Source organism: Salmo salar, chromosome ssa11 (assembly GCF_905237065.1).
Source record: "Salmo salar chromosome ssa11, Ssal_v3.1, whole genome shotgun sequence".
NCBI classification, from domain to species: domain Eukaryota; kingdom Metazoa; phylum Chordata; class Actinopteri; order Salmoniformes; family Salmonidae; genus Salmo; species Salmo salar.
Genome location: NC_059452.1, coordinates 18,745,431 through 18,769,402, shown reverse-complemented (window position 1 = coordinate 18,769,402; position 23,972 = coordinate 18,745,431). Strand labels below are relative to the sequence as shown.

Sequence of the window (23,972 nt, the reverse complement as noted above, 5' to 3'; positions counted from 1 at the left end):
GTAACACTCTTCAAAGGCCGTTTGGTGTACAAACTCTAAAAGGTATTATTGTAGGTCAGAATTGCAACACAAGGTTTGTTCCAGCCAAAAATGTTAGTCGGTAATCGTAACATGGTGTTTGTATGTTCACAGATTCAATTTCACGTTTACTTTCATGTTTCATGCATGGCTTTTCTTATGATCCTAACGATATGTACGTTCAACCTTTTCGCTTGCAACGCCAGGGTTGTGGGTTCGATTCCCACGGGGGAGCAGCATGAAAAAAGTATGAAAATATATACACTCACCACTATAAGTCGCTCCGGATAAGAGCGTCTGCTAAATGACTCAAATGTGACTTGCACTTATACTAGGCTACTACTTGGTAACTCAGAAATGGGAGTGGTTTCCTTTGTCTAATATATAAACGACCCCGTTATTTCGTCTCTCACAACTTCTTCGGAAGGTAACGCGTGAATATTTGTCTTTGATCTCAATAAGGATGGCCTACGACTACGCTAAAAAGATAGAAGAAAGACCTAATCCAGTGAAGGCGGACCTCAAAGGTATGTAACCTGATGAGATGGTTATGAAAACGTTCGATAATTTTCATTATCAACATAACATGCGCATCAACGTTCACAGGTATAACTGGGGCTGTAGCAGTGTATGGTGTAAAGTCAATGGGGAAGCCAAAAAAGTTGCATATTACAATTTAGGAGTTATCATAATTACTTTGTTTTCTCTTATCCTGTTCATATGCCTTGCCACCGTGATATACATATAGGCCTAAGGCCGAGATAAGACACAGCGGCAGAATAAATTGAACCATAACTTTGTTACATCACAACCGGAGAAAACATATGTCTGGTGAAGTCCACAAAGCATATTGCATGTAACAGTTACATGACCTACACAGCATGGTCAATCAAGACAATGTTTCTGAGATTTCCGGACATCTAAACAACTACTGATTTAGAACACATGAGTAACCTCAAGTCCAAAAGAAAACAGGTGCTGCTTCCACTATTGCAGCACCATTACAACTTCACCATGTCAACATCATCAAATCACCCTATGCTTAGTCTAATACAGTGACAACTAAAATATATTTTTGGAACAATTTTTAGTCCAATCAACGTAAGCTAAATATCACGACGCTGTCCATGGAACTGATTTCTTGGTGTGTGCGTAAGTAGAAAATGCATGTTGACTCACCGTACTTGAGAAACGCCAATGCCATCCTCCTCATGTTGCCGAAAGTCTATGACTGTCATACAGTACAAGCTTTTAGTTTTTGTTGTCCTAGGCTACCTGGCTACAATGTTTGCTCGCAAGCATTTCATGGGCAACGATTATCCAGCTAATTAACATTAGCCTACTACATCTACCTACATATTGAACTTCCATCCTCTTAGCCCAGAGGCACAATGTATGACTTTATGGTTGGATCAGAATCGCCTTTTATAATGAAATTGTATTTTTCACATGCTCAGAATACAAGAGGTGTAGACCTTACAGTGAAATGCATACTTACAAGCCATAAGGCATTTCAAAGATGGTACAATAAAAAATAAATAAATACAAACAAGTAGTTTTCTTTGTATTAACTTTTACCAAATCGAATGTATTATATTCTCCTACATTAATTTCACATTTCCACAAACTTCAAAAGTGTTTCCTTTCAAAAGGTATCAAGAATATGCAAAGCCTTGCTTCAGGTCCTGAGCTACAGGCAGTTAGATTTGGGTATGTCATTTTAGGCGAAAATGGATCCTTAAGAGGTTAATGTATTAATCCAGCTCAGGTGCAATTTAGATTTTGGCCACAAGATGGCAGCAGTGCGTGTGCAATGTTTTAAACTGATCCAATGAACCATTGCATTTCTGTTCCAAAATTTGTTTAACTTTTCAAGTTCATAACTGTGCACTCTCCTCAAAAAATAGCATGGTATTCTTTCACTGTAATGGCTACTGTAAATTGGACAGTGCGGTTAGATTAACAAAAAATTGAGCTTTCTGCCAATATCAGGTATGTCTATGTGCTGGGAAATTTTCTTGTTACTTACAACCTCATGCTAATCTCATTAGCCTACGTTAGCTCAACCGTCCTGTGGGTGGGACACCGATCTGTAGAGATCCTTATGAGGAATCCCTAAAAAAAGTAATAGATAAGAATAATTAAAGAGCAGCAGTAAATAACAATAGCAGGCCTATATACAGGGGGTACCAGTACAGAGTCAATGTGCGGGGGGCACCTTTGTTGAGGTAATTATGTACATGTAGGTAGAGTTATTAAAGTGGCTATGCATAGATGATAATAACAGAGAGTAGCAGCAGCGTAGGCGAGTGGGCAATGCAAGTAGTCTGGGTAGCCATTTGATTAGCTGTTCAGGAGTCTTATGGCTTGGGGATAGAAGCTGTTTAGAAGCCTCTTGGACCTAGACTTGGCGCTCCGTTCCCGCTTGCCGTGTGGTAGCAGAGAGAACAGTATGACTAGGGTGGCTGGAGTCTTTGACAATTTTTAGGGCCTTCCTCTGACACCGCCTGGTATAGAGGTCCTGGATGGCAGGAAGCTTGGCCCCAGTGATGTACTGGGCCGTACGTACTACCCTCTGTAGTGCCTTGCGGTCAGAGGCCGAGCAGTTGCCATAGCAGGCAGTGATGCAACCCGTCAGGATGATCTGAGGACCCATGCCAAATCTTTTCAGTCTCTTGAGGGGATATAGGTTTTGTCGCGCCCTCTTCACAACTGTCTTGGTGTGCTTGGACCATGTTAGTTTGTTGTTGATGTGGACGCCAAGGAACTTGAAGCTCTCTACCTGCTCCGCTACAACCCCGGCGATGAGAATGGGGGTGTGCTCGGTCCTCCTTTTCCTGTAGTCCACAATCATCTCCTTTGTCTTGATCACGTTGAGGGAGAGGTTGTTGTCCTGGCACCACACGGTCAGGTCTCTGACCACCTCCCTATAGGCTGTCTTGTTGTTCAGGCCTACCACTGTTGTGTCATCAGCAAACTTAATGATGGTTTTGGAGTCGTGCCTGGCCGTGCAGTCATGGGTGAACAGGGAGTACAGGAGGAGACTGAGCACGCACCCCTGAGGGGCCCTTGTGTAGAGGATCAGTGTGGCGGATGTATTGGCTGAGCGTTTTCCTGTTTGCTTATGGCGGAATACAGCTCATTGAGTGCAGTTTTAGTGCCAGCCTCGGTCTACGGTGGTATGTAGATAGCTATGAAAAATACAGAAACTCTCTAGGTAGATAGTGTGGTCTACAGCTTATTATGAGATACTCTACATCAGGCGAGCAAAACCCAGAGACTTCCTTAAATATCGTGCACCAGCTATTGTTTACAAATATGCATAGGCCCCGCCCTGTGTCTTACCAAAGGCTGCTGTTATGTCCTGCTGATGGAGTGTATAACCCGCCAGCTGTATGTTCTTAATGTCGTCGTTCAGTCACGACTCAGCCCAACCAATCACTGGACCCATATGTTCACTTGGCTACGCATGCCTCTCTCTAATATCAATATGCCTTGTCGATTACTGTCCTGGTTAGTGATTGTCTTATTTCACTGTAGAGCCTCTAGCCCTGCTCAATATGCCTTAACCAACCATGTTGTTCCACCTCCTACATATGCGATGACATCACCTGGTTTAAACGTCTCTAGAGACTATCTCTCTCATCATTACTCAATGCCTAGGTTTACCTCCAATGTACTCACATCCTACCTTACCTTTGTCTGTACACTATGCCTTGAATCTATGCTATCGTGCCCAGAAACCTGCTCCTTTTACTCTCTGTCCCAAACGTGCTAGACGGCCAGTTCGTATAGCCTTTAGCCGTACCCTTATCCTACTTCTCCTCTGGTGATGTGGAGGTTAATCCAGGTCCTGCAGTGCACAGCTCCACTCCCACTCCCCAGGTGCTCTCCACTTCCGGTTTGGAGCGAGCAGTCGCACTACGCTTTGCTCCACAGGTAATATTACACTTCATTACATTACAACGGTTTGATTTGTTTGATCTGAGCAATTTTTCTTAGCTAGCTACATAGCCGTCTTTGTATCAAAGATAATTGTGTAGTTTAGAGTAATTATCGAGGTTAGCTATCTTCGTCCTCCTAACGTAGTCATCACTGCTAGCTAGCTAGTCAACACTGCTAGCTAGCCAACCAGCCAACTTCTACCGACTAGCAGCACTGTAGAAACTATTACATTACAACGGAGCGACTTGATTAGTGTAGTGTTAGTGTTAGTTAGCCAGCTACATAGTTGTCTTTGCATCTAAGATAATTGTGTAGTTTAGAGTAATTATCGAGGCTAGCTAGCCAGCCACGACGCGACGCCAGACTTAGTCAACACACCTAGTCATCATTAACCCACTGCTAGCTAGCCAACCATTACCGACTAGCAGCGCTGTAGATACTAATACATTACAACGGAACGATTTGACTAGTGCAGTGTTAGCTAGCTAGCTACATAGTTGTCTTTGTCATAGCTTGATGATTGTGTAGTTTAGTAATTATCGAGGTTAGCTAGCCAGCTATTTCCGCCCCCCGCGATGCCATTTTTCCAAACCCAGCCAACTATTACCGACGAGCAGCATTGTAGAAACTAAATACATTACAAAGGAACGTCTTGATTAGTGTTATGTTCGCTAGCTACAAAGTTGCTTTTGTATCATGACAAGGTGTAGTACTGAAACTATCGAGGTTACCTAGCCAGCTACACGTTCAAAGTCAACAACGCAGCCACTGCTAGCTAGCCTACTCCACCAGCCAGCAGTACTGTATCATTTTCGTCATTTTAGTCAATAAGATTTTTGCAACGTAAGCTTAACTTTCGGAACATTCGAGACGTGTAGTCCACTTGTCATTCCAATCTCCTTTGCATTAGCGTAGCCTCTTCTGTAGCTTGTCAACTATGTGTCTGTCTATCCCTGTTCTCTCCCCTCTGCACAGGCCATACAAACGCTCCACACCGCGTGGCCGCTGCCACTCTAACCTGGTGGTCCCAGCGCGCACGACCCACGTGGAGTTCCAGATCTCCGACAGCCTCTGGAACTGCCGGTCTGCGGCCAACAAGGCTGAGTTCATCTCAGCCTATGCTACCCACCAGTCCCTAGACTTCCTGGCGCTGACGGAAACATGGATTACCACAGATAACACTGCTACTCCTACTGCTCTCTCTTCGTCTGCCCACGTGTTCTCGCATACCCCTAGAGCATCGAGCCAGCGGGGTGGTGGCACTGGAATCCTCATCTCTCCCAAGTGGACATTCTCTCTTTCTCCCCTGACCCATCTGTCTATCTCCTCATTTGAATTCCATGCTGTCACAGTTACCAGCCCTTTCAAGCTTAACATCCTTATCATTTATCGCCCTCCAGGTTCCCTTGGAGAGTTCATCAATGAGCTTGACGCCTTGATAAGTTCCTTTCCTGAGGATGGCTCACCTCTCACAGTTCTGGATGACTTTAACCTCCCCACGTCTACCTTTGACTCATTCCTCTCTGCCTCCTTCTTTCCACTCCTCTCCTCTTTTGACCTCACCCTCTCACCTTCCCCCCCCTACTCACAAGGCAGGCAATACGCTTGACCTCATCTTTACTAGATGCTGTTCTTCCACTAATCTCATTGCAACTCCCCTCCAAGTCTCTGACCACTACCTTGTATCCTTTTCCCTCTCGCTCTCATCCAACACTTCTCACTCTGCCCCTACTCGGATGGTATTGCGCCGTCCCAACCTTCGCTCTCTCTCTCCCGCTACTCTCTCCTCTTCCATCCTATCATCTCTTCCCTCTGCTCAAACCTTCTCCAACCTATCTCCTGATTCTGCCTCGTCAACCCTCCTCTCCTCCCTCTCTGCATCCTTTGATTTTCTCTGTCCCCTATCCTCCAGGCCGGCTCGGTCCTCCCCTCCTGCGCCGTGGATCGACGACTCACTGCGAGCTCACAGAACAGGGCTCCGGGCAGCCGAGTGGAAATGGAGGAAAACTCGCCTCCCTGCGGACCTGGCATCCTTTCACTCCCTCCTCTCTACATTTTCCTCTTCTGTCTCTGCTGCTAAAGCCACTTTCTACCACTCTAAATTCCAAACATCTGCCTCTAACCCTGGGAAGCTCTTTGCCACCTTCTCCTCCCTCCTGAATCCTCCTCCCCCTCCCCCCTCCTCCCTCTCTGCGGATGACTTCGTCAACCATTTTGAAAAGAAGGTCGACGACATCCGATCCTCGTTTGTTAAGTCAAACGACACCGCTGGTCCTGCTCACACTGCCCTACCCTGTGATTTGACCTCTTTCTCCCCTCTCTCTCCAGATGAAATCTCGCGTCTTGTGACGGCCGGCCGCCCAACAACCTGCCCTCTTGACCCTATCCCCTCCTCTCTTTTCCAGACCATTTCCGGAGACCTTCTCCCCTACCTCACCTCGCTCATCAACTCATCCTTGACCGCTGGCTACGTCCCTTCCGTCTTCAAGAGAGCGAGAGTTGCACCCCTTCTGAAAAAACCTACACTCGATCCCTCCGATGTCAACAACTACAGACCAGTATCCCTTGTTTCTTTTCTCTCAAACTCTTGAACGTGCCGTCCTTGGCTAGCTCTCTTGCTCTCTCTCTCAGAATGACCTTCTTGATCCTAATCAGTCAGGTTTCGAGACTGGGCATTCAACTGAGACTGCTCTTCTCTGTGTCACGGAGGCTCTCCGCACTGCTAAAGCTAACTCTCTCTCCTCTGCTCTCATCCTTCTAGACCTATCTGCTGCCTTTGATACTGTGAACCATCAGATCCTCCTCTCCACCCTCTCCGAGCTGGGCATCTCCGGCGCGGCCCACGCTTGGATTGCGTCCTACCTGACAGGTCGCTCCTACCAGGTGGTGTGGCGAGAATCTGTCTCCGCACCACGTGCTCTCACCACTGGTGTCCCCCAGGGCTCTGTTCTAGGCCCTCTCCTATTCTCGCTATACACCAAGTCTCTTGGCTCTGTCATATCCTCACATGGTCTCTCCTATCATTGCTATGCAGACGACACACAATTAATCTTCTCCTTTCCCCCTTCTGACAACCAGGTGGCGAATCGCATGTCTGGCAGACATATCAGTGTGGATGACGGATCACCACCTCAAGCTGAACCTCGGCAAGACGGAGCTGCTCTTCCTCCCGGGGAAGGACTGCCCGTTCCATGATCTCGCCATCACGGTTGACAACTCCCTTGTGTCCTCCTCCCAGAGTGCTAAGAGCCTCGGCGTGACCCTGGACAACACCCTGTCGTTCTCCACTAACATCAAGGCGGTGACCCGATCCTGTAGGTTCATGCTCTACAACATTCGCAGAGTATGACCCTGCCTCACACAGGAAGCGGCGCAGGTCCTAATCCAGGCACTTCTCATCTCCCGCCTGGATTACTGCAACTCGCTGTTGGCTGGGCTCCCTGCCTGTGCCACTAAACCCCTACAACTCATCCAGAACGCCGCAGCCCGTCTGGTGTTCAACCTTCCCAAGTTCTCTCACGTCACCCTGCTCCTCCGCTCTCTCCACTGGCTTCCAGTTGAAGCTCGCATCCGCTACAAGACCATGGTTCTTGCCTACGGAGCTGTGAGGGGAACGGCACCTCCGTACCTTCAGGCTCTGATCAGGCCCTACACCCAAACAAGGGCACTGCGTTCATCCACCTCTGGCCTGCTCGCCTCCCTACCTCTGAGGAAGCACAGTTCCCGCTCAGCCCAGTCAAACTGTTCGCTGCTCTGGCACCGCAATGGTGGAACAAGCTCCCTCACGACGCCAGGACAGCGGAGTCAATCACCACCTTCCGGAGACACCTGAAACCCCACCTCTTTAAGGAATACCTGGGATAGGATAAAGTAATCCTTCTAACCCCCCCCCTTAAAAGATTTAGATGCACTATTGTAAAGTGGTTGTTCCACTGGATATTATAAGGTGAATGCACCAATTTGTAAGTCGCTCTGGATAAGAGCGTCTGCTAAATGTCTTAAATGTAAATGTACATTTGTTGACTTCTAACTGTAAAAGCCTTGGTTTCATGCATGTTAACATTAGAAGCCTACTCCCTAAGTTTGTTTTACTCACTGCTTTAGCACACTCTGCCAACCCGGATGTCTTAGCCGTGTCTGAATCCTGGCTTAGGAAAACCACCAAAAACCCTGAAATCTTCATCGCTAACTATAACATTTTCTGCTAAGATAGAACTGCCAAAGGGGGCGGTGTTGCAATCTACTGCAAAGATGGCCTGCAGAGTTCTGTATTACTATCCAAGTCTGTACCCAAACAATTCGAGCTTCTACTTCTAAAAATGCAACTTTCCAGAAACAAGTCTCTCACTGTTGCCGCTTGCTATAGACCTCCCTCTGCCCCAGCTGTGCCCTCGATACCATATGTGAATTGATTGCCCCCCATCTATTTTCTGAGCTCGTGCTACTAGGTGACCTAAACTGGGACATGCTTAATTAACACCCCGGCCATCCTACAATCTAAGCTCGATGCCCTCAATCTCACACAAATGATCAATGAACCTACCAGGTACAACCCCAAGCCTGCATCCGTAATGGGTCTGCGACCAAACGACCACCCCTCATCACTGTCAAACGCTCCCTAAAACACTTCTGCGAGCAGGCCTTTCTAATCAACCTGGCCGGGGTATCCTGGGATGACACTGACCTCATCCCGTCAGTAGATGATGCGTGGTTGTTCTTTAAAAGTGCCTTCCTCACCATCTTAAATAAGCATGCCCCACTCAAAAAATGTAGAACTAGGAATAGATATAGTCCTTGGTTCACTCCAGACCTGTCTGCCCTTGACCAGCACAAAACAACCTGTGGTGTTCTGCATTAGCATCGAATAGCCCCCGTGATATGCAACTTTTCAGGGAAGTTAGGAACAAATATACACAGGCAGTTAGAAAAGCTAAGGCTCGCTTTTTCAAACAGAAATTTGCATCCTGTAGTACTAACTAAAAGTTCTGGGACACTAAAGTCCATGGAGAATAAGAGCACCTCCTCCCAGCTGCCCACTGCTCTGAGGCTAGGAAACACTGTTACCACCGATAAATCCACTATAATTGAGAATTTCAATAAGCATTTCTCTACGGCTGGCCATGCTTTCCACCTGGCTACCCCTACCCCGGTCAACTGCCCGGCACCCTCCCCAGCAACCCGCCAAAGCCCCCACCATTTCTCCTTCACCCAAATCCAGATAGCTGATGTTCTGAAAGAGCTGCAAAATCTGGACCCATACAAATCAGCCGGGCTAGACAATCTGGATCCTCTCTTTCTAAAATGATCTGCCGAAATTGTTGCAACCCCTATTACTAGCCTGTTCAACCGCTCTTTCGTATCGTCTGAGATTCCCAAATATTGGAAAGCTGCCGGTCATCCCCCTCTTCAAAGGGGGTGACACTCTAGACCCAAACTGCTGCAGACATATATCTATCCTACCCTGTCTTTCTAAGGTCTTCGAAAGCCAAGTTAACAAACAGATTACCGACCATTTCGAATCTCACCGTACCTTCTCCGCTATGCAATCTGGTTTCCGAGCTGTTCATGGGTGCACCTCAGCCACGCTCAAGGTCCTAAACGACATCATAACCACCATCGATAAGAGACATTACTGTGCAGCCGTATTCATTGACCTGGCCAAGGCTTTCCACTCTGTCAATCACCACATTCTTATTGGCACACTCGACAGCCTTGTTTTTTTTGAGTGGGGCATTCTGTATACTTCTGGCCCCTCTTTGGACACTGTGTTAACTAACCTCCAGACGAGCTTCAATGCCATACAACTCTCCTTCCGTGGCCTCCAACTGCTCTTAAACGCAGGTAAAACTAAATGCATGCTATTCAATCGATCACTGCTCGCCCGTCCAGCATCACTACTCTGGACGGCTCTGACTTAGAATACGTGGACCACTACAAATACCTAGGTGTCTGGTTAGACTGTAAGCTCTCCTTCCAGACTCACATCAAACATCTCCAATCCAAAATTAAGTCTAGAATCAGCTTCCTATATCGCAACAAAGCATCCTTCACTCATGCTGCCAAACACACCCTCGTAAAACTGACCATCCTACCGATCCTCGACTTCGGTGATGTCATTTACAAAATAGCCTCCAACACTCCACTCAACAAACTGGATCGAGTCTATCACAGTGCCATCCGTTTAGTCACCAAACCACCATTGCGACCTGTCCGCTCTCGTTGGTTGGCCCTCGCTTCATACTCGTCGCCAAACCCACTGGCTACAGGTTATCTACAAGTCTCTGCTAGGTAAAGCCCCGCCTTATCTCAACTCACTGGTCACCATAGCAGCACCCACTCGTAGCATGCGCTCCAGCAGGTATATCTCACTGATCACCCCCAAAGCCAATTCCTCCTTTTGCTGCCTTTCCTTCCAGTTCTCTGCTGCCAATGACTGGAATGAACTGCAAAAATCTCTGAAGCTGGAGACTCATATCTCCCTCACTAGCTTTAAGCACCAGCTGTCAGAGCAGCTCACAGATCACTGCACCTGGACATAGATGGGCTGTTTACAGATGGGCTATCTACCTACCTCATCTCCATACTGTATTTATTTATCTTGCTCTTTTGCACCCCAGTATCTATACTTGCACATTCATCTTCTGCACATCTACCAATCCAGTGTTTAATTGCTATATTGTAATTACTTTGCCACAATGGCCTATTTATTGCCTTAACTTACCTCATTTGCACTCACTGTATATAGACTTTCTCTGGACTGTATGTTTTGTTTATTCCATGTGTAACTCTGTGTTGTATTTGTCGAATTGCTATGCTTTATCTTGGCCAGGTTGCAGTTGCAAATGAGAACTTGTTCTCAACTAGCCTACCTGGTTAAATAAAAACAAGAGTACCGTTTTTTTTATGTCCCGTTGGTAGGATATACATGCTTTCAGTTCGTCCCAGCGATTGAACGTTAGCTATCAGAACGGAAGGCAAGGGCAGACTAGCCACTCGACGCCTGATCCTCATAAGGCATCCTGATCTCTTTGTGCGAAACCTATGCTTATTTTTCCAGCAAATCATGGGGATCTGGACCTGGTGGGTGTCTGCAGTGTATCCCTCACGTCCGACTCAGAACTCCTTGTCCAATTTGAGGTGAATAATCATTATGTGCAAAACAAGTTAAGAACAACGCGAAGAAAAAAAAATGGCATGGTAGGTTAAGAGCCAATAAGACAGCAGCCCTACCCTCCGGCGCCATCATCATACATCATTGGCCAGTAAGGAGAATTAAGTAAAACCACAAGTCCAAATCTCTGTCCATGGCTAATTTAGGAAAGGGCCAATTTTAGCTAGCCAGACATTGGAGGACAACACAAGGAGAGGCAAGATTTCAACCAAAAAATTCTGTCATTAAAGTTTGGCTTGACATTTTTTTGTGGTGCGCCAGGACCATTCACAGTTGTGCTCACTCAGTTTAGCTCAATGCTGATTGGCTATCGTTTTTATTTTTTATTTTATCAAGAGTCCAAATGCTTGCTGGCTTCCCTTGCAGTCAATTCTACTAGCGGCAACAACATCATCATACTCTTTTTGACCAGACAGCGTCAGATAGTGGGGCTACACATACAGAGTCAGGAGGCACTGTTTTGCTCACTTGGATGCTTTCACCGGTGAGATACATTCAGCCCCTTACTAATTGAAGGGCAATTATGAAACGCAGAGAGATGAAAGATCAATTATTTAGTAGTCTTAATTTTTTTTATTGTTCAATATATATATATATATTTTTTAATAAAAATAGGGGGGGGTGAAAGTTGTTACTTTTGGGGGGGATGTTTAAAAGCAAAGCAGTTTTTCCTCTTTGTTGTTGAGGAGGCAATTGGAGTCCGACCGACATCCCCAGGTTTTAATGTCTATGCCGACATCCCACAACTTGCCACAAGCTGACGGTTCATAGCTTTATGCCACGAACCGCATAGGTATAGGCTATTCATGATTTAAATAATGGCTGTGTGAAATGGCTAATGGATGTTGTTGTTTCACAAAACGTTGAACCCAGCTTTGAAAATTGTTTCTCATAGTCAATTAACAATATTCTGAAGGCCTACTCCTCAAACAAAGACCATTTATTTTCTTATTAGTTATTTACATTTCTTTTTGAATACTTAAAAAAAAAAACATTTAAAGCACACAACAATGTGTGTAGATTTGTTTAAGACTACCAAGAAACACTCTGTGTGACCCTGACTTAGCCCACTGCAACAAAAGTTAAGGGCTGCAGAATGAGCAGTGACGCTCCTTGGTTGTACACTCTGAGTAGAGGGGCCCCCCTTTTACTGCGATAGAATGTACAGGAAATTGTGCAGTATGTCCAATATGAAAAACGTACTGAACATCGTGCAATACGAATGGGCTAATTAACTATGGGATTTAAGTGTTTTCTAAAGTTTATTATAATATTGTTATAAATACTATTATTTGTGCTATAAAGATTAACTTTATTATTTTTCATGTTGTTAAACAAAATTGTAAGTCTGCTAACATTTCCCCATAAAATGTTACAAATTTTGACCATTTGTATTATTCTTCATTGCAGGACTTTTATTTTGAAAGAAAATCACAGAGGACACGGCCTTATTCTTGCTATATCTTACTTATTCTTGCTGGCGGAATAGACACACTATCATAGATCTCCCCCCCCACATGCTGTTTTGTAAAACTCTTGTTTTATGTAGGCAACCTTCCAAGCTGGCTGCAAGGCACGTTGCTGCGCAATGGACCAGGTTCGATGGGATGGCCCTGATGCACAGCTTTACATTCAATGATGGTAAGATGAGTGGAAGTGTTTCTCTTTTTTGTGATATAGAAACTCAAACAAGAAGTCCAATTGGCAAGCTTTTGGGCTTTTTGGTACTATTGGCTCCATTGGTTGTGCAAGTAAAAACAATTTCCACATTTAGCAATTCACAATCGAAGTAAATCGGTCTGTGTGTTTATTTAAGGTGAGGTAATCTACAGAAGCAGATATTTACATGGATACACATGCAAAGACAACATGGCTGCCAAAATAATTGTTGTCTGAAATGGGGACAATGGCCTACCAGGATCCAGGCAAAAACCATATCTAGGTAGCACATTACAGATGGTTCACTTTGGCACATTAAAAAGGCAAGATGTTGAAATCAATTACCTAGCAATTATGTTCTGGCATGCTGTAGCATAAGCTCAGGCATGATAGTGCATATGAGCTGACTGTTGATGATTTAATTGCATTTGTCCCTATGAATATTCCTGTTGCTGATCAAATGATCTTTCTCCAGGGTGATCACCTTTCTTAACCACATGGTCCCAGACTTCACTGACAACTGTGGCAACAATTTCATTCGATGTGGGAAGGATTATTATGCAACCTCTGAAACCAACTACATCCGCAAAGTAGATCCTGTGACTCTGAAGACTCAGGATAAGGTAACTTAAAGCTATCACTGGCGTTGCTATCTGGATGACCATACGCATGAACACACCTTTTTATAACAAGATGGGCTTATCTCACTAGGTGGACTACCTGAAATACCTTGCTGTGAACCTGGTGACATCCCATCCACATTACGATAAAGACGGAACAGCCTACAACATGGGGACTTCAATAGCGGAGAAGGGAAAGACCAAATACACCTTATTCAAGGTTCCAGACACTACTGCGGGAGGTACACTACCAGTCAAATGTTTGGACACACCTACTCATTCAAGGGTTTTTCTTAATTTTTTTTACTATTTTCTATATTGTAGAATAATAGTGACAACATAAAACTATGAAATAACACATATGAAATCATGTAGTAACCAGGAAAGTGTTTGAAAAAAAAAAATCAAAATATATTTGAGATTCTTCAAAGTAGCCACCCTTTGCCTTGATGACAGCTTTGCAAACTCTTGACATTCTCTCAACCAGCTCCATGAGGTATGATTTTCCAATAGTATTGAAGGAGTTCCCACAAATGCTGAGCACTTGTTGGCTGCTTTTCCTTCATTCTGCTGTCCAACTCATCCCAAACCTTCTCAATCGGGTCAAGGTTGGGTGATTGTGGAGGCCAGGTCATCTGATGCAGCACTCCATCACTCTCCTTGGTCAAATATCCCTTACACAGCCTGGAGGTGTGTTTTGGGTCATTGTCCTGTTGAAAAACAAATGATGGGATGGGATGGTGTATCGGTGCAGAATGCTGTGCTAGCCATGCTGGTTAAGTGTGCCTTGAATTCTAAATAAATCACAGACCGTGTCATCAGCAAAGCATCCCCACACCATCACATCCTCCTCCTCCATGGTGGGAACCACACATGCGGAGATCATCCGTTCACCTACTCTGCGTCTTACAAAGACACAGCGGTTGGAACCAAAAATCTCAAATTTGGACTCATCAGACCAAAGGACAGATTTCCACCGGTCTAATGTCCATTGCTTGTGTTTCTTGGCTCAAGAAAGTCTCTTATTTGTGTCCTTTAGTAGTGGTTTCTTTGCAGCAATTTGACCATGAAGGCCTGATTCACACAGTCTCCTCTGAACAGTTGATGTTGAGATGTGTCTGTTACTTGAACTCTGAAGCATTTATTTGGGCTGCAATCTGAGGTGCAGTTAATTCTATTGAAAGTATCCTCTGCAATCGAGGTAACTCTGGGTCTTCCTTTCCTGTGGTGGTCCTCATGAGCCAGTTTCATCATAGCGCTTGATGGTTTTTGCGACTGCACTTGAAGAAACTTTAAAAGTTCTTGACATTTTCCAAATTGTCTGTCCTTCATGTCTTAAAGTAATGATGGACTTGTCATTTCTCTTTGCTTATTTGAGCTGTTCTTGCCATAATAAGGCCTATTTGGAAAAAGACCAAGTCCAATCTTCTGTATACCACCCCTACCTTGTCACAACACAACTGATTGGCTCAAATGCATTAAGAATGAAAGAAATTCCACAAATGAACTTTCAACAAGGCACACCTGTTAATTGAAATGCATTCCAGGTGACTACCTCATGAAGCTGGTTGAGAGAATGCCAAGAGTGTGCAAAGCTGTCAAAGACAAAGGGTGACTACTTTGAAGAATCTCAAATATAAAATATTTAGATTTTAACATTATTTTTTTTGTTTGGTTACTTCATGATTCCATGTGTGTTATTTCATAGTTTTGATGTCTTCACTATTCTACTGTGTTTGTCCAAACTTTTGACTGGTACTGTAGATCTTCAAAAAGATCACGTTGTCTGTCTTTTTATGTTTGAGTTAGTTAATTCCTAGTTACAGGGGTATCACCAGTCCCTGTGAGGTTGTTTCTCCCTTGGACTTGATCACTGTCCATACCTCTCGGTTGTCAGGTCTAAAACCGGCACTAATTAAAAGGAAAGAGAAATCTAGCAGAGACTTCAGCTCCCCGGGAGTTAAACTTTAGACCACTGACCTTGTTACCTCTGACCTTGTAAGCTCTGACCTTCACTGGTATCTGATGAAAATGCATGGTCTCATATAGCAGTGGTCAAGACCTTTTTTTTTATATTGGTGAAGTCATGTTTTAACACATTTGAGCAATAACCTTGTATTTTACAAACTTAAACATTTAGCAGAATAATTGACCCATCACCTTTCTGGGGTTTGTCTTACTACTTTACACCATGGATGGAGAAGTATTCTGAGCCTGAAGCAGATCCTTTTCACAAAACATTACAAATAGCAGTAAATGGTTGCAAATTCTCCGTTTTTGTTTCATCAGATAAGGCCAAGGCTTCTCCAGCCTTGAAGAACCTTGAGGTGATCTGCACAGTGCCCTGCCGCTCCCTCCTCAGCCCCAGCTACTACCACAGCTTCGGCATGACTGACAACCTCTTCATTGAGCAGCCATTTAAACTGGACATCCTCAAGATGGCCACAGCATACATGAGGTGTCAACTGGGCTGGTTGTCTGAAGTTTTTCCCTGAGGAAAATGTAAGGGTTATAAGACTCATTTTCTTTGGCAATGAATTTAATGATTCCAATGTAAGTGCAAGTACACCGTTTTTTCCATTGCATGGAAATTACATCCCTTTGTGTTTTCAACTTTGACAGACCCTGACCGACAGAAAGACAGGCAAAGAAGTGGGCATAAAGTACTACACAGAGGCAATGATAGTGTACCATCACGTGAAGGCCTTTGAAAAGGATGGTCATGTCATCTTTGATGTCATCGCCTATGAAGATCCCAGCTTGTACAACATGTTCTACATAGATGTGTTAAAAGAACAATCAAAGACCTCAGCATTGTCTGTGCCAAAGTGCAAAAGATTTGCCCTTCCTGTACAGACTGACATGGTAATGGTTTGCAACTGATTACCATCTTAACCTTTTAAACATTGCTCTCAACTAATGAGTAGTCAACTGTGTCTATAATGTTGTGAACTGTTTCTGAAGGGAATTGATGTTGGAGATGATATGGTGAAACTCATGCACAACAGCCAGTGCTGTGAAAGAGAAAGGGGGTAAACTACTCTGTCAGCCAGAGGTGCTTTGTGATGGTAAGACCAAAACTTGTATTGCTCAATGTTCTGTTAAATTATTGTGCCATATAGACACTCAAAATGCATACCAGCCCAACATTTTCTTTCACAATATACTTGTGTTGATTTTTGTTGTTCAATCCCAAAATCTATCTACAGGTGTGGAACTACCCAGGATAAATTACGACTTCAACGGCAAGTACAGATTTGTCTACATGACTTGTGTTGCAATGTCAGCAGTGGCAACTAAGGTAAAAGTCCCTGGGATTTTAATTTAGGCCTTTGTGAACATAACTGCATGTGTTGCTTATCTAATATTTTGTTAACTATACTTAACTTTTATAAATAGACCATGAAGTTGGACAATGAGGCAAAGGAGAGGACTGAATGGCGTGAGGAGAACTGCTGGACATCAGAGCCCGTGTTCATTCCAAGACCCAACGGAGAAGGAGAGGATGATGGTGAGATTGCTTTACATGGTCCTTAAATATATGTATAGACTTATGTTTTGATTAGAATGGCCAGACATTCACACTGTATGCTGAATCAACTTATAATTTCAATGAAAGTCTGTCCATCTTGCACCTACAATATTCTAACAAAATGTCTCCTATGTCCAGGTGTGGTCTTGACAACAGTCATCAACTCCAATCCAGGGGAATCTGGCTTCATCTTAGTGCTGGATGCAAAGTCTTTCAAGGAGGTAGCTCGAGCATATGTGAATGCAGAGCTTCACATGGACATGCATGGATACTTCATCCCAAAGGAAAATTAGTCTGACAAAGCAATTATTTACTCAGAGTAGTCTACTACCCTCTACAAATAAATAGACACTATGGGAAACAATAGGGATAGTATTAGACACTCTAAACACCAAAGTGCCTTGTAAATATTGTTGTCTAAACAATGTGCTAGTATTGCTACATTTTGCACAACACATGATGTGAGCAGTTATCTATGGACTAATGCCAGTGTAGTCTGGAGTCTTATCTCAAGGGAAACCATAATGGATATCCTCAATCATCTACCTATCAATATACCATTAAATATTTGTCTGAAAATGTTTGTTTTGCTACCTATTTAATTATGTGATTGGTGTGTTATATATTTATGTATTATTATGTATTTTGTCCTGTATAGGATTGTCAAGGAAAATCCTTATAATACAAATTATTGTACAATTTTTTTGTTTTAATTAGGCCTAATAAACAATGTGTGAAAAGGGTGATGGTTGTCTCCAGTCCACGAGAGAGCGCCAGTTACAAAGTGAGTATACGTTGCTGTTTGCGGGACTCTGATACCTACGTCATATTGTGGAGACGAACATCAACATTGAAATCGAGGGGCATTACTTTTTAAGAACTTGTGTTGGATTATTGTTAGGTTTATCTTCAGTAAAGGACTTGGTCACGATGCTCTCTATTTCCAGATTTCTTCAAAAAAATCAAGTAAATCAATTTCATTCATTCTAATGCATAACGTTAGACTAGTCAACTTTGAAGGTTGAGTGCGACTATTTTCTGCTCACTTAAGTCAGACAGCAAATGACACTGGCCATTTAACGTTAGATCGCTCACTTAACTAGTTAACGTTACATCTTGTAATTCCATATTTATTTATTGTGAGTTAGCAAACGTTCGCTAACTGTCTTTGAAAACATTTGTTTTAGGCTGTTTTGGTTTCTAGACAGTTGCAGAGGACTCGGTCTTCTCAGACCGATGGAGAGACCCGAATTGCACACATTCTCAAAGAGAAGTTTCCATCGGCCACGTCTCTAAAAGTTGTGGACATATCAGGTAAATAGACATATAAACATGGGTGTCAAAAGGGGTCCTGGTCTAGCCCAGCTAGCTAGATCATTATGCATAATCAAATGTGTGTTACTAAGACGCTGAATTTGTTGGTGTCTTGCTGGTATTCAGTGGACGCATTCTCGCGTGGTCATCCTTCCATATTAGGTCTCGTTTACGCGACTAATGGAATGAAATGCGAGAAGCCTGGGCTTCCTAGGATTGTGGATTATTGGCGGTTGGCATCCAATAATAATAGTGCATTGGAGTACCAGATGCACTCATAGGTTCAATAAAATACTTATGGGAAAAACAACCAGCCCAAACTGCATATACTACCATACCAAGCATTATCCCTAACCACAGGCCTGAGTGGGCATTACCTCTCAACAACTTCTGTAGATCCTTTTCAGAAATATCTAGATTATCCAGAAAATGTTCAGCTGCTCTACACAACAATTCCAATTTCATCTGACCAGCTTTCTACTTGTGCAGCACAATTCACAACCATAGCGATGAAGGTCAGAAACCTGGACTTCTCCAAACACAGTTGCTTGGATCCACACATTTCACTGTGAGCAGGCAATGAAGAGAGCCTTGAGCCCTACCTCCTGATTCACCCTTCTCACTGCTTCTGCTTATGTAACTCCCTGTCCCACCTGTATCTGTTTCACCTTTACCAGGCACTCTGTAGCCCTGGCCTCATGACTACCTCCACAATTACTATACTTTCTGGGCTCATCCTCCAAATATTTCTCCACTACGTGGAAACCTCCACACCTTGTACATCTAGGTTGCCCTACCCTACACACTGACGTTACATGACCACATTTCTGGCAGCGGAAACACTGCAGAACAGCTGGCACAAATGCTCTAACCGGATAGCTCAATATATCTCAACATTACCAGATCAAAAGTACCTCCAAAGCATAGCAAAACCGACAGGCTCCTCCTTCAATCCATCTCGATTACAGCTAAGCCGCAAGGCCTCACACACACACCAGAAACCTTCCTCTTTAGCTGCTCAACCTCTACACTTAGAGGCACTGCTATCACACCCTTGAGTGGAGCCCTGCTCTGTAAACTAAAGCACATTATTTCTCATTCTCCCAGTCAGACCATGTTCACTGCTCAGTCCCTTTGGGAGGTGGATATGCATCCTATCCGAACAAATAGAGAGGAGTTTATCTTAACATACTTCCCTATCCTACTCTCCACCCACCTTGAGACCTCATGGGTCTGCCAAAACCCCAGATTTACTTTTTCTAAGAACCAAACCCCAATCACCAGAATCCTCATAGACAATCCTCTTATTTCCATTCCCCATATCTGCTTCTTTTCCATTCTTCAAAGGCACAGCAGTCGCCTCATCTTTCTTCTCTGACTCCTCTTCCATTTTTACCTATCTCATCTTAACTCTCTTCACTTCCCTCACTCCATATCACTCCCTCCATGATCACTATTAACCGGAGAAAAAAAGGTTTTCAGCTTCATCTCTTAATTTATTTGCGCGAGGGCTAGTTAAGTCTATGCTCGACTAGTTCTCGGCCTAGGCAGCGGCGTCGTCACGCACCCATTATTTTAGAAGTGTTACGAAGTACGAGAGTATTGAGGGGGGGATGATGCGGAGGGGGAAGTTGGATAAAAACATTTTTTTTCCTGCATTCTAGAGCCATAATCATTATGCCTAATTCTAAGATTTTTCTGGATAGGTTATCTAAGCATACCTCTTTACCTGTTCAATTTTAATGAGGGTGTCATTCTGACTATTGTAAATCACACACATCAATATACTGCAGTAATATGCCTAGGATATTACATACAAATTACAACACAGTACATGGGATCATAACACATATCAATACAAGCACATATCATGGCATCATAATTAATTCACAACTATCATGATATTATCATAAGGTGCCAGATTACATTAAACCAAGTATGTTTCTGCATATCTAAGCATACCTCTTGAGCTGTCTGTATCCTCATGCCTGGTGCTTATTTTTGTTACACTTCTCTGCTAAAATCTGGGTAAAAGATTGAAAGGAATGTGAATCTTATTCAGTACATTTAGTAATTACTTGCTTTTCTAAAGTCTAGCAAAATTGCCAGCAGACATGCCAGCTAAAATAGTTGGACAAGCTACGCTAGTTATGAGGTTGGGAGACTGGGAACCTATCTAGCAGGCTAGCTAAAGCAAACTTCATAAAATGGCTAGGTGGCTAGTATTACAGAGAAACAACAAAACATATTTGTTATATTTATTCATCAATAAATAATCAATAGGCTACATAGCTTAATCAAATTAATGTATAAATGTACCTCCTGCAAGTTCTGCCTATCACCAGCAGCTAAAATCAAATCAAAAACAGGACAAATCTTAGGGGGCACGTGCCCTTGTTCCCCCTATGGGCTTGACGCCTCTGATTCCTTGGTGCACTCATGAAAATTGTGTGTCATTATGTTTTGTGTTCTCAGGTGGCTGTGGTGCCATGTATGAAGTCCATATAGAATCCAATGAATTTAAAGGGAAAAGAACTGTTCAACAACACCAACTAGTCAACCAGGTAACCTATGGAGATGCATTCTGGAGAGATCAATTAGTTTGCACCATTGTATGGAAGGGTATAGGCTATATAGCTGTCAAAATTGTACATTTGCTTTGGTTGATACTGTTTTGTACCGATCGGATGTGTGGGGGAGAGATAAAGCAACAACAAGTAGTAAAGTATGTCAAGTCTTATATCAAACCTTTCAGGTGAAGTTATTATCCAGTATTGCATTTTATTCCATATGCCACATTTTTGCAAAAACAGCACAGCTGAAAACTGCTATGTTCTCATCCACAGGCTCTCAAGGAGGAGATCCAAGGAATGCATGGACTACGAATATTCACAGATGTTCCTCGAGAGTAGGACCAAGCCCTTTTACAAATTGTAGGTCTATGAACGTACACCCCTCGAACGGAATGTCATATGCTGATTACATTTTCATCTAAGGATGAACAACCCAAAATCTCAGATGAATTGCTAATGTATCTATGACAGTAACAAAGGAAATGGTTTGTCCTGTTACTTCCTGACAGTATTGTCAGAAATAATCTGAAGAATTTATGGTAGGGACATATTTTACAATGTCAATTGTGAAATAAATGTAACTCTAAAACCATCATATTTTTATTTATTTACCATAAACACAATTAAATTATTGAGATTGATGATGAGATTATTCGAATGATGTCTTTACAGAAGACATTGACCTAAAAAGCTATGATGCGCACAAAATAACGCTGTCAGCATTCATTCGTAAATTGCTAAGTCAATTATGCCCCTATGCAATTGAGTTGGCCTATAGTGTTTTTAACCATTGTAAAGATAGGATGCAAATACATTGTAGTGAACAGATGGAAAACCTCATAAAACAACTAGCTATGCAACTATTCTTGTACATTTAATCTGTAATTGAAAATCCTTCCTATGTTTTTGTTTAGTGTAGTAGTAGTAGTTTGTTTGTCATGAGACAAGTTTTCATTCCGTTTCCAGTATTTATGTTGTTATTCCTCCTTGTTAACCATTTAATGTAGAAATAAAAGTTGCTGACAAAGTAGATGGATTTAAATAATAGTATGTGATTAAAAGGACAAAAACACAGGACCCTTGTGTCTTTATTAAAGGGATACTTCAGGATTTTGTCTACACTACTGTAGAACTTATAATTTGCAGGTGTCTAACAACCTCATTAGATTGTAATAATCACTGTGTTGACCTACTTCTACTGTGTGGCCCCAATGCTACCCATACTTGGTAAATGTACTGCAGTTTTTTCTACTGGGAAATTCACCAGCAGGTGGGGCCCACTAGCTATTTCCCTGGCCAATATTTTTGTGGGTTAGTACTTAAAGTGAGAATACATTTTACTACATGGTAGCCTACTTGAGATGTAACTTTGTTGCTCACTTATTCATAAACAGGTTATGAATGGATTATAGACATGAAAACTATTGCCAGTAAATGGTCATTCATAATTTTGATATTCCCCAAAAACTGGTGTCATGTACCCTATGTGTTGTGGTAGTCAGTCAATGTTAGGTTCATGTTTTGATACTCACAAATATTTTAATTTATGTGCCTGGAAGAAGAAATTTGCGAATAACCTTGTCTGATCACATGCTCATTTGTAGCCACAATAGTGGAATTTGCGGTTCGTCTTCAAAATAAAAGTCTCCTATTTGAAAGTGATGTTAAGGGATAAAAATTGTGGAATCATGTCATATTTGGACAGAATAATCCTAAACAATGTTGGATGTTGTTACATAATTTCAAATGAAATACAATAATGAATTAATTTGACAATAAACAAAAATCTGTTGAAATCCAACTGCGTTGTGTTACGTCAGATAATGCGGCAATTCCGCCTGCACTGATCGGTTGAGGGACGCGCTTTGCATAGGAGTGATGCCATCTGACGTAAGACCATGATCCCACTGTGGATGTTTTAGACTGCATAATTGCATTGGGGGACATACATACAGTACAAGTCAAAAGTTTGGACACACCTCATTCAAGGGTTTTTCTTTATTTTTACTATTTTCTACATTGTTGTAGCAACCAAAAAAGTGTTAAACAAATGAAAATATATTTTATATTTGAGATTCTTCAAAGTAGCCACCCTTTGCCTTGACAGCTTTGCAAACTCTTGGCATTCTCTCAACCAGCTTCATGAGGTAGTCACCTGGAATGCATTTCAATTAACAGGTGTGCCTTGTTGAAAGTTAATTTGTGGGATTTCTTTCCTTCTTAATGTTTTTGAGCCAGTCAGTTGTGTTGTGACAAGGTATGGGTGGTATACATAAAATAGCCCTATTTGGTAAAAGACCAAGTCCATATTATGGCAAGAACAGCTCAAATAAGCAAACAGAAGCGACAGTCCATCATTACTTTAAGACATGAAGGTCTGTCAATCTGGAAAATGTCAAGAACTTTTAAAGTTTCTTCATGTGCAGTTACAAAAGCCATCAAGCGCTATGATGAAACTGCCTCTTGAGGACCACCACAGGAAAGGAAGACCCAGAGTTACCTCTGCTGCAGAGGTTAAGTTTAGTAGAGTTAACTGCACCTCAGATAGCAACCCATATAAATGCTTCACAGAGTTCCAGTAACAGACATCAACTGTTCCAAGGAGACTGCGTGAATCAGGCCTTCGTGGTTGAATTGCTGCAAAGAAACCACTACTAAACGACACCAATAAGAAGAAGAGACTTGATTGGGCCAAGAAACACAAGCAATGAACATTAGACCAGTGGAAATCTGTTCTTTGGTCTGATGAGTCCAAATTTGAGATTTTTGGTTCCAACCGCCGTGTCTGTGAGACGCAGAGTAGGTGAACGGATGATCTCCGCAGGTGTGGTTCCCACCGTGAAGCATGGAGGAGGAGGTGTGGCGGTGCTTTGCTGGTAACACTGTCAGTGATTTTTTTTTTTTGAATTCAAGGCACACTTAACCAGCATGGCTCCCACAACATTCCGCAGTCATACGCCATCCCATCTGGTATGCACTTAGTGGGACTATCATTCGTTTTTCAACAGGACAATGACCCAAAACACACCTCCAGGCTGTGTAAGGGCTATTTGACCAAGAAGAAGAGTGATGGTGCTGCATCAGATGACCTGGCCTCCACAATCACCCGACCTCAACCCAATTGAGATGGTTTGGGATGA

At 43.0% G+C, this 23,972-nt stretch overlaps 1 protein-coding gene and 1 pseudogene across 1 annotated transcript; both read left to right on the top strand.

The window, feature by feature from the left end:
• Nucleotides 1-317: 317 nt before the first annotated feature.
• Nucleotides 318-17,689, top strand: LOC106562096 (beta,beta-carotene 15,15'-dioxygenase-like; annotated as a pseudogene).
• An 82-nt stretch (nucleotides 17,690-17,771) lies between these two features.
• Nucleotides 17,772-21,905, top strand: bola3 (BolA-like protein 3). Its single transcript, NM_001141385.1, is given in 4 exon segments — nucleotides 17,772-17,911; nucleotides 18,133-18,259; nucleotides 20,735-20,823; nucleotides 21,106-21,905. Coding segments are annotated over 4 exon segments (318 nt in total). The 5' UTR covers nucleotides 17,772-17,875; the 3' UTR covers nucleotides 21,172-21,905.
• The last annotated feature ends 2,067 nt before the right edge of the window (nucleotides 21,906-23,972 follow it).